Source organism: Eurosta solidaginis, chromosome 1, assembly GCF_040869045.1.
Source record: "Eurosta solidaginis isolate ZX-2024a chromosome 1, ASM4086904v1, whole genome shotgun sequence".
NCBI classification, from domain to species: domain Eukaryota; kingdom Metazoa; phylum Arthropoda; class Insecta; order Diptera; family Tephritidae; genus Eurosta; species Eurosta solidaginis.
In genome coordinates, this window is record NC_090319.1 from 287,999,089 (window position 1) to 288,015,585 (window position 16,497).

At 43.0% G+C, this 16,497-nt stretch overlaps 1 protein-coding gene across 2 annotated transcripts in view; it reads right to left on the bottom strand.

The window, feature by feature from the left end:
- Positions 1–15,123, bottom strand: part of LOC137237449 (ferry endosomal RAB5 effector complex subunit 3) — a 32,941-nt gene extending 17,818 nt beyond the window's left edge. The window contains exons 1-4 of one of the 2 annotated variants that reach the window (XR_010948959.1): positions 14,732–15,122; positions 14,454–14,667; positions 4,560–4,731; positions 2,378–2,697 (exon numbers count right to left, since the gene is read on the bottom strand). Coding sequence is in view for 1 of the 2 variants with exons in the window: in XM_067761075.1 (XP_067617176.1) it covers positions 2,378–2,697; positions 4,560–4,731; positions 14,454–14,667; positions 14,732–14,909 (884 nt within the window). In the remaining variant the exon portion in view is untranslated. Of the gene's footprint in view, positions 1–2,377; positions 2,698–4,559; positions 4,732–14,453; positions 14,668–14,731 lie in introns of both variants that reach the window. The other variant, XM_067761075.1, reaches the window with a different exon arrangement.
- Positions 15,124–16,497: the final 1,374 nt, after the last annotated feature.

Here is a 16,497-nt window from a genome sequence, read left to right on the forward strand (position 1 = left end):
AATCGATTTTTGAGTAACTTCCCGGTAAGCTGGAGATATGAAACTTGAGCCGTAAGTCAGAACCCGGTGGCAATGCAATATTTTATAAAAAAAATTCTGCTAGGTGTTGGATTGAGATATTAGTAAAATTTACTTTAATTTGGGAATCTTTCAGCCCATTTTTAACTAACTTCCCGGTTATCTAGAGACTTGTAACTTAACACATAGTTCGAGACCCGGTGACAATACAATTTATAGGAAACAAAGTTCCGCTAGGTGGCGTGCTAATTTATATAACTACAAATCCCTGAAAAACGAGGGGAATCTTGCGATCGATTTTGGAGTAACTTGTTGGTGAGCTAGAGACTTGAAACTTGGGCCATGGGTCAGAACCCGGTGACAGTGCAACATTTGATCAAAAAAAAAAATTCGCTAGGTGGCACGCGGGTCGAGATAGTAAGAAAACAAATTTTAATTTGGGAATCCTTTAATCCATTTTTAACTAACTTCCCGGTGACCTAGAGACTTGAAACTTGGCACTTAGTTCGAGGCTTGGTGACAATACAATTTACAGAAAACAAAATTCCGCTAGGTGGCGCGCTAGTCAATATAACTGCAAATCCTTTAAAAACGGGGGAAATGTTGCGATAGATTTTCGAGTAACTTCCCGATGAGCTAGAGACATGAAAGTTGGGCCGTAAATCAGAACCCGGTGACAATGCAATATTTTATCCAAAAATTCCGCTACGGGGCGCATGGATCGAGATATTGAGGAAACCAGGGATGCACCTTAACGTTAAGCTAATCGTTTATCAAAAAATTTCCACCGTTTCCGTTGAAACACTTCGAAATATTATCGATAAAGAAATTATCAAGATAAATTGTCTCTCGTTTTTAACCGAAACGAAAAGCTTTCGTTAGCGTTAAAAACGTTAACAGAAACGTGATACTTTATGTTTGAATTGTGCTGGCAATGCTATAGCCATGGTGAAGCCGTAAGGTGGCAACAACGAGCGCACATACACACACAAACTCTATGTAATTTGTTTGTGTAATTCGTTGGTGGTAATGTCAAAAATACTCTGAGAAATGTTCGTACTGTCAAAATTCATGAGAAAAGTTGCAATCAGCTTGGATAATGCTTTCACCTTTAATGACTCCGCCATCAATCAGCTTTGCCAGCATAGTTTGAAATTAATAATCAACATAAACGATTTGATTTCGTTTTGATATGGCAGAAAACGAAACGAAATCATTTCGTTAATTTGACGATCTTAACGTTAATAAACGAAACGAAGTCATTTCGTTTCGTTTATTAACGTTGATTATCGTAACGAAATGATATCGTTTCGTTGGTTAAGCATGCCTGGAGGAAACTAGTTTTAAACTGGGAATCTTGCAATCGATTTTTAACTAACTTCCTGGATATCTAGAGACTTGAAACCTGAAATATAGTTTAAGACTCGGTGACAGTGCAATGTTTGATCAAAAAATGTGAGCTACGTAACGCACAGGTCGAACTATTTAGAAGATTGGGCCATACCTTCATGGCTAGCCTCCTGAGTGTTACAGGCGTTGTGGAATTCCACCTCGTTGAAGGCCCAACTCTATGCACGTCCTTGCATACTTTTAGGCGTACGCGACTTTCACCACGATACTTTTAGACTTTCAGGCGTATGCGAATTTCACCACGATTTTCAGCTGTGCAAATTAAGTAGCCGTAGAACAAGATGGAGTTTTCTTGTTATGATGCACATTCACCAGCAATGAAAATTCACCACATCATCAATTGTGTTGAACTTACTTCCTCAACAATTGTGATCATATTCACCAACAACGATTGCGTTGCACTATCCGGCTTCGCCAATTATGAGAATAATCGCCAAAAAGAATCATTCACCATTTAAGGCAAACCATGTTCTTGGGATTAATTAATTGATTATTTAAAATTTAAGCACGCGCTCTACCTTTATAATTTTAAATCCAGAAATTCTTCTACTAGAGCTATTGTTAAAGTTTTTTAGTCAAAATTCAACAAGACTATGTCTGTATTAAAGGAAAAATTGCCTTCTATTTTTGGTCCATTTATATAAAGGTAGTCCTTAAAATTTTTTATCATCTTTTTTTAATGTTGCTTAGCCTGGGACTTGAATCGTGGAACTTCGATTTGGCAAGGCGGCCGCCAATAAATTGCCTCAAAATTATCAGCATCAATTTGATTTGAACAAAAGAAATTTGTATATTGTTAACGCCTCCTACTGCTGGGAAATGAACGTTCGCTTTCGAACAAACTTTAATTGCATTACATATTGCTCCCAAATTATCTGCTCGATATATGTACTTAGTTTAATACATATGTACATAGATAGTATGAATATATATATGTATATATAAGTACCTTTCATCCACATGTAATGGACTGCATAAATCGGTAACATCTGCACTCAGTATGCGTATATTATGCATGTGTTTAAGTTGGGAGCCTAAATGTATAGTAAAACTTTCTTCCATCGATGGTTGTTGTGATATAAACATTGACGAACGATTACCCAAAGGTGTAGCTACTGGTGAGGTTTCAAAAATTCTACCTACTTGACTTGTTATCCAATCACGATATTCATGACGTTGTTGTGCACGCTTGGCTTGCAGCTCTGAATCGTAACGTTGTCTGATATAATTTTGTGTGCTATATTGTTGAGCTAATAGATTATTGATGTCCTAATGAAATTAAGAATGAATGTTTTTTTTAATTTGCACATCAACATAAAATTCAGTTCAAAAGCTGACGTTGGTTTAGTTACACGTAATAAAAATGCAAGTCGCGGTAGGACTATGTCCAGTTGAACCTCAGATAAGGGATCTCAATTCTATGGAGTTACAGTACCAGGAAAAAATAGCCTTTGAAACATGGGTAGGGCATGGCGGAACCATACAAGATGGCAACATGGTGACATACCTACAAACATAAATAAAAGTTCCATGTACTTTGCTTTTGTAAAATCGATGGGCTAATGTCAAAATCGTACTGCGCCGGAAGTTGATGTAACAAATCAAATAAAAAAGTACAAATCAGCTTTCCCGTGCTGCCACCTTGTATATCTCCGCCATGGGGTAGGGCATCCGAATTTCGATATCTTTCGAATACTATATCTACGACAAAATCATTTTTTTTTTTGTTTTGGACCAAAAGAACTCTTGTACAAATTGATCCATAAGCCTCCAAAACATAGATTTTAGCTTTCGAATTCGAAATTGGTCCCTTCCCAATATCCCTGCCAGCAATTTTCTGATTATTGTATCGTCTTTCGGAAAAAAGTAACCAATTCGATACGTTTTGTAGTTACTAAGGCGATATAAATTCACAAACAAAAAAGTACTTTAACGAAATTGTTTCCCCCAAGCAAATATTAAGGTGATAAATGCTTGTAACGTTTTAAATTTCCCTTTATTTCAATAATTTGCGAGAATCATATCTTAAATTAAACGTTTTTCATTTCCTGAAGACGTTGTTAAACTGCGTTCGCATTTTTGGATTACCTGACCTCCCGGTGGCGCTTCCTGCTAGCTTTGGCAAGACATTTTCCTTATTCCTCAGAAATGGCAACCTGACGACTTTTGTCAGAGATTTCCTCCCATCATTATGATTCTTCTTTGTAAATTTCAACTTCCCAAAATATCCTATCGAAATAGTTAATTTCGCGATACAAAAATACTATCTTCCTCACACCTTTAGTTTTATCGCGTTAGTTACAGCGATTCCTAACCAAATACCCTGTAAAAACCGCGAGTACTCCATGCATACATGTATGGAGTACTCGCTATGGACCAAGCGAGTGTTACATAATTAACCACAATTCATACAAAAAATATGGTCCAATTAACATTGCGATGTCCTAGGACTGGACCATATATTCCAGCTCAGCATTACATCAGATTAATCCCCCCCATGGAGCAGTTCCTCCCGAAGAATTAAAAAAAAACGGAGATATCTCCGGAGATCATTTCTTCAGAAATGTCGCATCGAATAAGTGACTTGCACAATAAAGAATGATGGCAGGGATATTTCAATGTATTCCCATGCATTTTGAAACGCTGAATCCGAATATGCCATCAGAATTGGCAAACGGGTCCCGATTCGGGCCCAACCAATTTGTTCGAAGATCTTCTTTTTATCCCTTATGTACCTAGTTATTATAAAATCATAAAAAGGAAACAAATTTTACAATTCAAAAAAAAATAAATAAAAAGTAACACAACGTCTCCATTTTGGCTTATCAAAATACAAGAATGAGTAAAATATATTAGGAAGGGTCCGATTTCGAACTTTGACAGCCAATATATATGTTTTGATGGCTACCTGAGAAAAATGGGGAAAGAGTTGCTAATGTATCAATCTCTACAAAAAAAAAAGGTTTAGTTCCATACTCAGAAATAAAAGCGATTTCAACGTGTACGGTGTACTGCAAAGTATTAAAGCTCCTATGCTTAGGCCTGACTATTTCATGGAATGCCGTGGTAGCTTCTAAAGAATCTATATTATATAGTGTGATCAAAGTATCTGTCAGCTTTTGAAGGCATACTTCTGATGTAGTTGTTATATCCAATTGCTTGATTTTCGAATCCATTTCTTGCTGTTGGTTTGAATTCAAAGTGTCAACTTCTTGTTCCATTTGTATAGTTAAATCTGAGATAACTTTTGCGTAAGCTCTTTCTCGTTTGAGTATCTCCTCCAATGAGGATGAGTGTACCAATCTGTAGGTAAATAGAAATATATCCTAGCTTACATATTTAGTTTATTAGGGTAAACTGAATGTTTTTAGCGACCTTTTTATATGTAAATATGTTCAACTTTAGCTGACTCGAGGTCAATAAAACTACGTTGAATAAAACCACAGGTTTTTTAACTAATTTATTCCTGAATAAATTAGTTAAAAAAAAAAACCTGTGGTTTTATTCAACGTAGTTTTACTGACCTCGAGCCAGCTAAAGTTCAACATGTTTATTAAGGTAGTTCTTATAAATCAAATAAACGATTTTTTCCAGTCTCACATATAAATTTTCGTCCCGATTAGCGACGGTTAGAGTTTAAAGTTAAGATTTGTCTATGGAGATTAACAGCGTTTTTTTAAGCTTTACAAAAAACCTCCCTAAAAACCTCCCTAAAAAATTTCAATAACCAAAATTAAAATACTGTTTTAATTTATTAGGAAAGGCGAATCTATACTGAATTGGTACTTAATTTGCCTGAGTTCCTCATGGAACTAAGGGTTCCAAGATGGTCGGGCTTGTACTTTAATGGTGCTTGTTACCGGAACGGACCGGATCTATATCCGGCAATAGACCATCAACATCGGTAACACTCCCCAAACATTCGGTAATAGTCTTTATCGCTGCAATAAAAACAAAGCCTTAACCGTCTCTAATTGGGACGAAAATTTATACGTGATATTTTTGACACAGGTAATGCCATCCGAAGTGGGCGTTCTCTCTCCGCTACTATGGGTGGTTACTGTCAACCAACTACTACTCCTCATGGAATCAGAAGGCCACCAAGTAATCACGTATGCAGATGACATCTGCGTCACCATGCGGGGGAAATTTCCGCAAACTCTTTGCATCCTAGTGGAAGGGGCACTATCCAACATTTCGCATTGGGCCACAGCCGCAGGTTTGGAAGTCAACTCGGATAAAACCGAGCTTGTCCTCTTCACGAGGAGGTACAAAGTACCAAATCTAACACCGCCAAGAATTGGGGGTACGTTTTTAGCGGTTAGCGATCAAGTCAAGTATTTGGGAGTCATTCTTGATAGGAAGCTATTGGAGTGACCATAAAATGGAGCGATCCAAGAAGGCAGCAGCAGCGCTGTTCACCTGCAAGATCGCAATTGGGACCTCCTGGGGTTCTCCCCTAAGGTGGCCTACTGGATTTACACAGCCATTGTGCGCCCGATTCTTCTTTGTAGTGCATTGGTCTGGTGGCTTGCACTAGCTAAAAGTGCCTATCTTAAAATGCTTTAAAAGGTGCAACGGAGCTCGGAGCTCTGCATTACCGGGGCTCTCAGCTCCACTCCATCTGAAGCACTTAACACAATGCTATACCTTCTAACTCTAGACCTGGTGGCGAAGGAAATATCGGTCATCGCCGCTCTACATATAAAGGAAACAGGGCTCTGGTCAAATGGATCTAGTGGACACGCAACAATCCTGAGCACGAACGTCCCAGTCCGAACGTTTTCGTTAAAAACTATAGTACATATATATATACCATCGCGACAAGACTGGAATACCAGACAACATACGGTACCGGGTGCCATCAACATATTCACGGATGGTTCCAAGCTTGACGGGAAGGTGGGGCGCCTCCCAAGGCAGTCGGTTCTATGTGCCGGAGCGACTCGAGATTTTTCCCGACCAAGGACTGTCATTTCAGTGTAACCCCATTTAATTTGTTGCGTCCCTCCCATTAATTGTCATCCTCCCAGCAGCTCCTTGCAGCGGGACTGCTCCATATTCTATTGCTCCGGGAAGGTATCGAACCCAATCCGGGTCCGTCTCCTGACCCCGGTCGTAAAAATGATTTTGCTGCATATGCCGGAAAAGAATCTTTTTTAGGACGGTCATACTGTGTTCAGTGTGCCTCGTGTAAGGGATGGTTTCATCGGACAGGTTGTTCTGGGCTTGATCCCAAAACCCGACGTCCACGTAACTTTTATAAATCTTTTGTGGTTTCTTGCTGTTCACGCCCAAGGGCGTCCCGTAGTCTACGCCTTAGCGCCCCCCACTACCTTCCAGCAGCTCCGCTGCTCAGCAAGCCACAACAACTACCCGCTGCTGCTCGCGCCCATGGCGCCAACAACTCAAACGGCTGCTACCACTCATAACTACTATCTCCGTAGTATAGTCGGTAGCAATGCCGAGCATCAGCCCCTGCCTCCATCTTCTTCCCACTCTTTTCCGGCAGCAATCGTATAGGTCAGGGAAACAGACTCTTAGTCCCTACCTTTGTTTGCACCGTCTGCCAGCACAGAATATATTCATATGTTTGCGACATCCGCCCAATGCAGCTCCTGCCTTGGACGGTGCCACTTTCCCTGATGTCCTGGTCTCCGCGACGGCAACCCCCGACGGGTTTCATTGCGCCATGTTGCCAGGTCGCTAACCCAATTACACCGGGTACCCCAATGCTTACCCAAGGACGTTCAGCACCAGGGCCACAACAGCAGTTGCGTCCTAGCCTTTCACAACCCAGGCGTAGTCATCCATCTCTTATTCCTAAAGTGACGGCGTCTCCTCCGTTGCACTTCAGAATTCTGCAGTTAAACTGTAATGAATTAACTGGGAAGATCACGGAGATAGTCGATTTCATGAAGCGGCACAACATCCGCATCGCCGCGATTCAAGAGACTAAACTCACAGCAAGGTCTGCTCTGCAGACCTGTTCTGGGTATGATGTCCACAGAAAAGATCGTGAGAGCGGAAATGGAGGCGGCCGCGCGTTTATCTTACACCACTCAGTGCAATATCAATTACTTGATCACGACATCGGCCGCAGGGACAGTGTCTTAGAACGCCAGGGCTAATCTGTCCGGTCAGGCGATGCAAACCTAGAAATCATCAACATCTAAATCCCTCGTGCCACCTGTTGCCCCAGTGGATACCGCCCTAACATCAGCGCCTTACTCACTGGCAATAATCGCATTATTTTAGGCGACTTCAATGTCCATGTTGTTGTTGTTGTAGCAATGCTCGCCCCACCTAATAGCCGCAACCGATCACAAATTGTCATCAATATCCTCTAACGGGAGTCCAAGGAAACTTGCCGTTTCAACAGGGGTGGACCATAAGGAAAGGGGTGTTAGAGGCGTTGGTTCCACATTACAATTGAAGAGATGGTTGGTGTCATGTGGGGACACATTGCAAGCGGGGCATACATTTTGTATGTCGTGGTTGATTCTGGATAGGTAAGAGTTTAACCTGTTACAGAAGTTGAGCAAGAGTGACACGCGTTTCCCTGGGGAGTATGCGTTCCTCTTCCGCAAGTTTTGGATAATTTTCGTTAAGTACTGGATTCACCGGGCAATTCCGTGCATAAAGGTCCGACGCCTGTTTGTGGAGTTCACCAAGGACCTGCTTGTGTTTTTTCACTTCATACGGCTGGGTTCTCAGGTGCCGTATTTCCTCAAAATGCTTACGGAGATGACTCCTTAAGCCCCTAGGCGGTGCTGGTTCATCAATCAGATGTCTGTTGGGATGCCCAGGTTTCTGGGTATTCAACAGGAACTGTTTGGTCAGCATCTCACTTCTCTCCCTGATGGCGAGTATTCTCGCCTCATTATGTACATGGTGCTCTGGGGATATAAGAAGACAGCCCCTTTGTGATTCTGAGAGCAGTATTTTGGCAGGCCTGTATCTTCTTCCAGTGAGTAGTTTTAAGGCTTGGCGACCATATAGGGGACGCGAAGCATGTAATCGGCTGGCCAAATTGCTTTGTAAGTAGTAATGAGCGTTTCTTTATCTTTTCCCTAAGTACTGCCAGCAAGAGATTTGAGGATTTTATTACGGCTCTGGATTTTCGGTACAATTGTGGGTGCATGCTCACCAAAATGTAGATCCTGATCAAACGTCACACCCAAGATTTTGGGGTGTAGGACAGTCGGTAGCGTAGTGCCATCGACGTGGATGTTCAAAATGGTCGACATTTGGGACGTCCAAGTTGTAAATAAGGTCGCGGATAATATAGTCGGTGATAATGCCAGGTTTCGCGAGGCGAAAATACTGGAGAGATCAGGGAGGTAGCCGTTTATTTTATTGCATAGCGCATCGATCTTTGGGCCTGGGCCTGTGGCCATTATTGTGCAGTCATCGGCGTAGGAAACGATTGTTACTCCTTCCGGTGGTGAAGGTAGCTTAGATATGTAGAAATTAAACAAAAGTGGGGATAGGACACCACCATGTGGCACCCCTTGTTTAATTCTCCTTGGTTTTGATGTTTCGTTTCCAAATTGCACAGATGCCTGCCGACCACCCAGATAATTTGCGGTCCACCTTTTAAGACATGGGGGAAGGGTAGACCCTTCCAGGTCCTGCAGTAACGAGCCATGGTTGACCGTATCAAAAGCTTTTGATAGGTCTAGCGCTACGAGTACTGTTCTATGGTGGGGGTATTGATTTAAACCGCAATTTATCTGGGTGCTAATGGCATTTAGCGCGGTGGTAGTGCTATGGAGTTTTCTGAAGCCATGCTGATGAGGGGCTAGCTGCAAATTTGCTTGGAAATAAGGGAGCAAAATGGCTTCAAGCGTCTTTGCCACTGGCGATAGGAGAGATATCGGCCGATACGACTCACCTGTGTTAGCTGGTTTCCCAGGCTTTAGTAGCGGGACCACCTTGGCCATTTTCCATTTCTCAGGTATGACAAAGGTGGAAAGAGACAGATTGAAGACATGCGCTAAATATTTGAAAACCTCTTTCCCTAGGCTTTTAAGCATCGGCATGGCTATGCCGTCTGGGCCCACTGCTTTGGATGGTATAGCACGACCAATGGCGTCCTCAACCTCTTTAGCGGTGATGGTGATTGGTGTTTATGTGCGTGTCTATTGGCTCTCCGTCTATCTTTGTCGACAGTAGCATGCATTATATATTGTCGGCAGAAAGCGAGAGAGGTTACAACCTCTTAGGTGCTCCTCCCATATCGCCCGCTTATGTTCATCCACAAGCAATCTGATGCGTTGGTTTATATCCCTTATTTGGGGGTCGCCTGGATCAAGCTGTCTTATAAGGTCACGTTCTCTCGCTAAGTTTGCGGCCTCCGCCGGGAAGTGGGGCCGGATTTCGGGAATTCTCCCGGCGGGAATGAAATGAGCCGAGGCGGATTTAATGACCTTACGGAAGGCACGCTCCCCTTGGCGGGCATCAGTCGGGATAGGGAGGGCAGCTAGGCGGCTGTCTGTAAAGGATTTATATTCTTCCCACTTTCCTTTTTTGAAGTTTATGAAAGTGCGTTTTTCAGTGACGATGAAGTCGGCGGTACGCTGAAGCGAAATAAGTATGGGCAGGTGGTCGGATTCCAATGTTACCATCGGCTGCCAGTTGACGCAGTTTACGAGTTCTGCGCTCACGATTGAGATATCTGGCGAGCTGTGACAGCTTCCTACCATACGTGTGGGGGCGTCTACGTTTATTGTGCAGAACGTCGTTTCTTCTATTTGATCCGCCAACATCTCACCCCTACTGTCAGCCCGCAAGTTTGAATGCCATAGATCATGATGGGCATTGAAATCGCCTAAGATAATGCGATTGTTACCACAAGCAATCTGATGCGTTGGTTTATATCTTTTATTTGGGGGTCGCCGGGATCGAGCTGTCTTATAAGGTTACGTTCTCTCGCTAAATTTGCGTATTTCTGTGACGATGCAGTCGGCGGTACGCTCGAGCGAAATATGTATAGGCAGGTGGTCGGATGCCAGTGTTACCATCGGCTGCCAGTTGACGCAGTTTAGTCTGCGTCCTGCGCTCACGATAGATATATCCGGCGAACTGTGACAGCTTCCTACCATACGTGTGCGGGCATCTCCGCTTGTTGTGCAGAACGTCGTTTCTTCTATTTGATCCGCCAACATCTCACCCCTACTGTCTGACTGCAAGTTTGAATGCCATAGATCGTGATGGGCAAGGGGCCGCAAATTATCTGGGTGGTCGGCAGGCATCGGTGCAATTTAGAAACGAAACATCAAAACCAAGGAGAATTAAACAGGGGGTGCCACAGGGTGGCGTCCTATCCCCACTTTTGTTTAATTTCTACATATCTAAGCTACCTTCACCACCGGAAGGAGTCACAATCGTTTCCTACGCCGATGACTGCACAATAATGGCCACAGGCCCAGGCCAAAGATCGATGCGCTATGCAATAAAATAAACGGCTACCTTCCTGATCTCTCCCGTTTTTTCGCCTCGCGAAACCTGGCATTATCACCGACTAAATCTTCCGTGACCTTATTTACAACATGGACGCCCCAATTGTCGACCATTTTGAACATCCAGGTCGATGGCACTACGCTACCGACTGTCCGACACCCCAAAATCTTGGGTGTGACGTTTGATCAGGATCTACATTTTGGTGAGCACGCAGCCGCAATTGTTCCGAGAATTCAGAGCCGTAACAAAATCCTCAAATCCATCGCTGGCAGTACTTGGGAAAAAGATAAAGAAACGCTCATGACTACATACAAAGCAATTAGCCAGCCGATTAAGTGCTACGCGTCACCCATATGGTCGCCAAGCCTAAAAATCACCCACTGGAAGAAACTACAGGCCTGTCAAAATACTGCTCTCAGAATCGCCACGGGCTGTTTTCTTATGTCCCCAGAACACCATAATGAGGCGAGAATACTCCCCATCAGGGAGAGAAATGAGATGCTGACCAAACAGTTCCTGTTGAATACCCAGAAACCTGGGCATCCCAACAGACATCTTATTGATGAACCAGCACCGCCTAGGGGCTTAAGGAGTCATCTCCGTAAGCATTATGAGGAAATACGGCACCTGAGAACCCAGCCGTATGAAGTGAAAAAACACAAGCAGGTCCTTGGTGAACTCCACAAACAGGCGTCGGACCTTTATGCACGGAATTGCCCGGTGAATCCAGTACTTAACGAAAATTATCCAAAACTTGCGGAAGAGGAACGCATACTCCCCAGGGAAACGCGTGTCACTCTTGCTCAACTTCTGTAACAGGTTAAACTCTTACCTATCCAGAATCAACCACGACATACAAAATGTATGCCCCGCTTGCAATGTGTTCCCACATGACACCAACCATCTCTTCAATTGTAATGTGGAACCAACGCCTCTAACACCCCTTTCCTTATGCTCCACCCCTGTTGAAACGGCAAGTTTCCCTGGACTCCCGTTAGAGGATATTGATGACAATTTGTGATCGGTCGCGGCTATTAGGTGGGGCGAACATTGCTACAACAACAACAACATTGCTTGTGGATGAACACAAGCGGGCGAAATGGGAGGAGCACCTAAGCGGTTGTAACCTCTCTGCCGGTGTAGGTAAACTTTGGTCCACCGTAAAGTACCTATCGAATCCGTCTAGGATAACAAAGTTTCCATCGCCTTTGGCGATAAAGTGCTGTCGGATACGAAAAAATGCGCGAGCGCTTTCTGCCGACAATATATAATGCCTTCTACGGTCGACAAAGATAGACGGAGGGCCAACAGACACGCACATAAGCATAAATTCAGCGCGTCTCCGATTACCATCACCGTCAAAGAGGTTGAGGATGCCATCGGTCATGCTAAACCATCCAAAGCAGTGGGCCCAGACGGCATAGCCATGCATATGCTCAAAAGCCTAGGGAAAGAGGGTTTCAAATACTTAGCGCATGTATTCAACCTGTCTCTTTCCACCTTTGTCATTCCCGAAAAATAGAAAATGGCCAAGGTGGTCTCGCTACTAAAGCCTGGGAAACCAGCTAACATAGGAGAGTCATATCGCCCGATATCTCTCCTATCGCCAGTAGCCAAGACGATTGAAGCCATTTCCTCCCCTACTTCAAAGCAAATTTGCAGCTAGCCTGTCATCAGCATGGCTTTAGAAAACTCCATAGCACCACCACCGTGCTAAATGCCATTAGCATCCAGATAAATTGTGGTTTAAATCAGAAGCCCCACCATAGAACAGTACTCGTTGCGCTAGACTTATCAAAAGCTTTTGATACGGTCAACCATGGCACGTTACTGCAAGACCTGGAAGGGTCTACCCTTCCCCGATGTCTTAAAAGATGGACCGCAATTTATCTGGGTGGTCGGCAGGCATCGGTGCAATTCAGAAACGAAACATCAAAGCCAAGAAGAATTAAACAAGGGGTGCCACAGGGTGGTCTCCTATCCCCACTTTTGTTTAATTTCTACATATCAAAACTACCTTCGCCACCGCAAGGAGTTACTATCGTTTCTTACGCCGATGACTGCACAATAATGGCCACAGGCCCGGGCCCACAGATCGATAAGCTTTGCAACAGAATAAACGGCTACCTCCCTGACCTCTCCAGTTTTTTCGCCTCGATAAACCTGGCATTATCACCGACTATATCATCCGCGACTTTATTTACAACTTGGACGTGCCAAATGTCGACCATTTTGAACATCCACGTCGATGGCACTACGCTACCGAGTGTCCTACACCCCAAAATCTTGGGTGTGACGTTTGATCAGGATCTACATTTTGGTGAGCATGCACCCGCAATTGTACCAAAAATCCAGAGCCGTAATAAAATCCTCAAATCTCTTGCTGGCAGTACTTGGGGAAAACATAAAGAAACGCTCATTGCTACTTACAAAGCAATTTGGCCAGCCGATTACATGCTTCGCGTCCCCTATATGGTCGCCAAGCCTACTCACTGGAAGAAGATACAGGCCTGGCAAAATACTGCTCTCAGAATCGCAACGGGCTGTCTTCTTATGTCCCCAGAGCACCATGTCCATAATGAGGCGCGAATACTCCCCATCAGGGAGAGAAATGAGATGCTAACCAAATAGTTCCTGTTGAATACCCAGAAATCTGGGCATCCCAACAGATATCTGATTGATGAGCCAACACCGCCTAGGGGCTTAAGGAGTCATCTCCGTAAGCATTATGAGGAAATACGGCACCTGAGAACTCAGACGTATAAAGCCAAAAAACACAAGCAGGTCCTTGGTGAACTCCACAAACAAACGTTGAACCTTTATGCCGGGAATTGCCCGGTGAATCCAGTACTCAAAGAACAGCACCCAAAACTTGCGGAAGAGGATCGCACATTCCCCAGGTCAACCCGAGTCACTCTAGCTTAACTTCGATCTGGATACTGTAACAGGTTAAACTCTTACCTATCCAGAATCAACCCCGACATACAAAATGTATGCCCCGCTTGCAATGTGTCCCCACATGACTCCTACCATCTCTTTAATTGTAATGTGGAACAACGCCAGAATGGGGGTAATGACCTTCGACTATTGTCACAGCTGCAGATGTACAGAGGAGGATAGTGTCCAGCACCTTCTCTGTCAGTATCCAGCGTTTAGTAGGCGTAGGTTGACCATCCTTGGTGAACCTTGTCTACATGACCTTGCTGAGGTCTCTAGTCATGAAGTCAAGGCTCTAGCAAAATATATAAATTCCACGAAGTGGTTCGAGCCGCTATAGGCAAGGTAGGGGTCCTCTTTTGGGACCGTATATGGTTTTACAATGGGCCAATTAGAGGCCTAAGTAGTGGGCTGCTTCCATAGTGTTCAGCTCAGCCATCGCAACCTAACCTAACGTACTGATCGATTAGAATCCGCCAAAGGGCACGGTTGGTTCACAGTTAACTGTAGTTTCTACTCACATAGAAAATCATGGATTTAGTTAAAACATATACACGTTGCAGCACCCTTGCGATATTTGTTCATACCATATTGTTGGTAATTATAATAGAAAATATGCCTACCGATGAAAACTTTGCGCAAATATATCTTCATCCGTTGGTCCTACACGATCAGCAAATTGAATTATCTCATCTTTATAATGACGCTCGGTTTTACATATTATTGCTTCCAAATCTAGCTCACCCTTACACGCTTGTGCCAAAAGTCCCTCGGAAAATTTGTCCAAAAATGTTTGATTTTCGATTTGTATGAACTCGCGGAGCGCTGATTTCAAAGCTAATAAGACAATGAGATTTCGATTCAGTATTTAAGTATAACATACTCATGCACGTGCACATACGTATATTCTCATCCAGATACCGCTGCATTGGATCCATGCCACTTAATAGTTTGGTCACTAATTCATCGAGTAGGTGCTCCTCACATTCGAAAGGTAAATCAATATTTATTCTTGCTTCACACTCTTTGTCCTCGTGATTTTGATATTTATAACGAAACTCAACTATGTTGGTATTCATTATATTTAACACAAACTTGTGTGCAGCTTCTGAGGTTTTCTTTGGTTTATAGCAAACTTCTTATCACACCACCCACAATTTGTTTTCCAGCTGATGAATTAAGCTAATGCCACATTGAGCTGACCTACACTGCGTTTCACTTTTTTGCCTATTTGATCAACATGGGCGCGCCGCACAGTGCTGCTGCCGCTAGGTGTGAATTGCTTCCCCTTCGAAAAACGCGAGTACTCCATAAATAGTGTAAGGAATACTCCTTTAGGAGTATAGAAGTGTTCCAAAACTAATCTGTCTTCATACAAAAAATGTGCTCCAATCAACATTGCGATGTCCTAGGAGAGGAGTAGGTGATCCCACTCTCACTTTGATTTTGAGTATTCCATAGAATACATACGTGAGAGTACTTTCCAAAGTACTTTCACTGTAGTACTCCATGGAGCACCCACAGAGGATCATATGCCAAAGTACTAAAGAGGAATTGTGTCGGAAAGAATTATCGGAGTGAATTTAATTTAAAATGAAAGTAAATGAAGAGGGGCAATACAATTTTATATTTTATACTTTTTTTTTTTGGGGTTTGGTTGAATGGCACGGACGCTAGTCCATAACGCCAGGTTGTATGTCGGATGGTTCTTTTTGTTTGGTTTTCATCAACTTCTTACTTTGTTTTATCCTCATTGTACTTATCTCACCTTGTAGTTTACTAACCCTACTCCTAAAATTTATCGATTAATCTTAATATCAAGTATTCATCAGCACTACTTGTTAACCATCACTACTTTGAACAAAACAAAATATATTAGCAGCAAAATTCAATCGTGTTGAGTTTTTATTTATTGTTAATGCACTAAAGTCAAGGTAGTGAGCTCTTTTTTCTATTAATATATCCAACATTAAATGGTGCCGAAACCCGGGAATAACTGATTCTACAATCATCCCACATCAATTGCCAAACTTACCAGCTAAGTAAAGTAAAGTAATCACGTGGATTACCTAACCTCTTTTATATCTATACACTTTATAAAATTTTCTAAAATGGCCACCGTCGATTCGATGATCGAGGACCAGCGAAAGACATACAAGCAACTACAAAGGTTCCAAAAAAATTTTGACGAAAAACCCGCTGCATCAAAAACTGCTGGTCTTATACAAGGCCTTCTTACAGAAATTGAATTGCTGTTCCGTACATTTAAGCAAGGCCAAGACGACATCTGCGCGGAGGTACGAGCAAACTCTATTGCTGATGCCGACGTTCCTTACCTAAAAGATGAGACCTTTTACGACTGCTATGATCTTTTTATCAATTTCAAATCAAAACTGTTAGACTTAAAATTGGAACTTGCTTTGCCTACGACACCTGGTACAAACAGTACATTCGCCGCCACTAATTCACGCAACGATACCATTTCAGCTGACGCTCGCTTGCCTAAAATCGATATTCATACGTTCTCAGGGGACTACTTGGAGTGGTTTCCGTTCCGCGACATGTTTCTGTCGCTCGTACACAATACGAACCTAACGCAGGTGCAAAAATATTTTTATTTAAAGGGTTCGTGTACTGGAACTCCCAAAAAACTGGTAGAGTATCCAG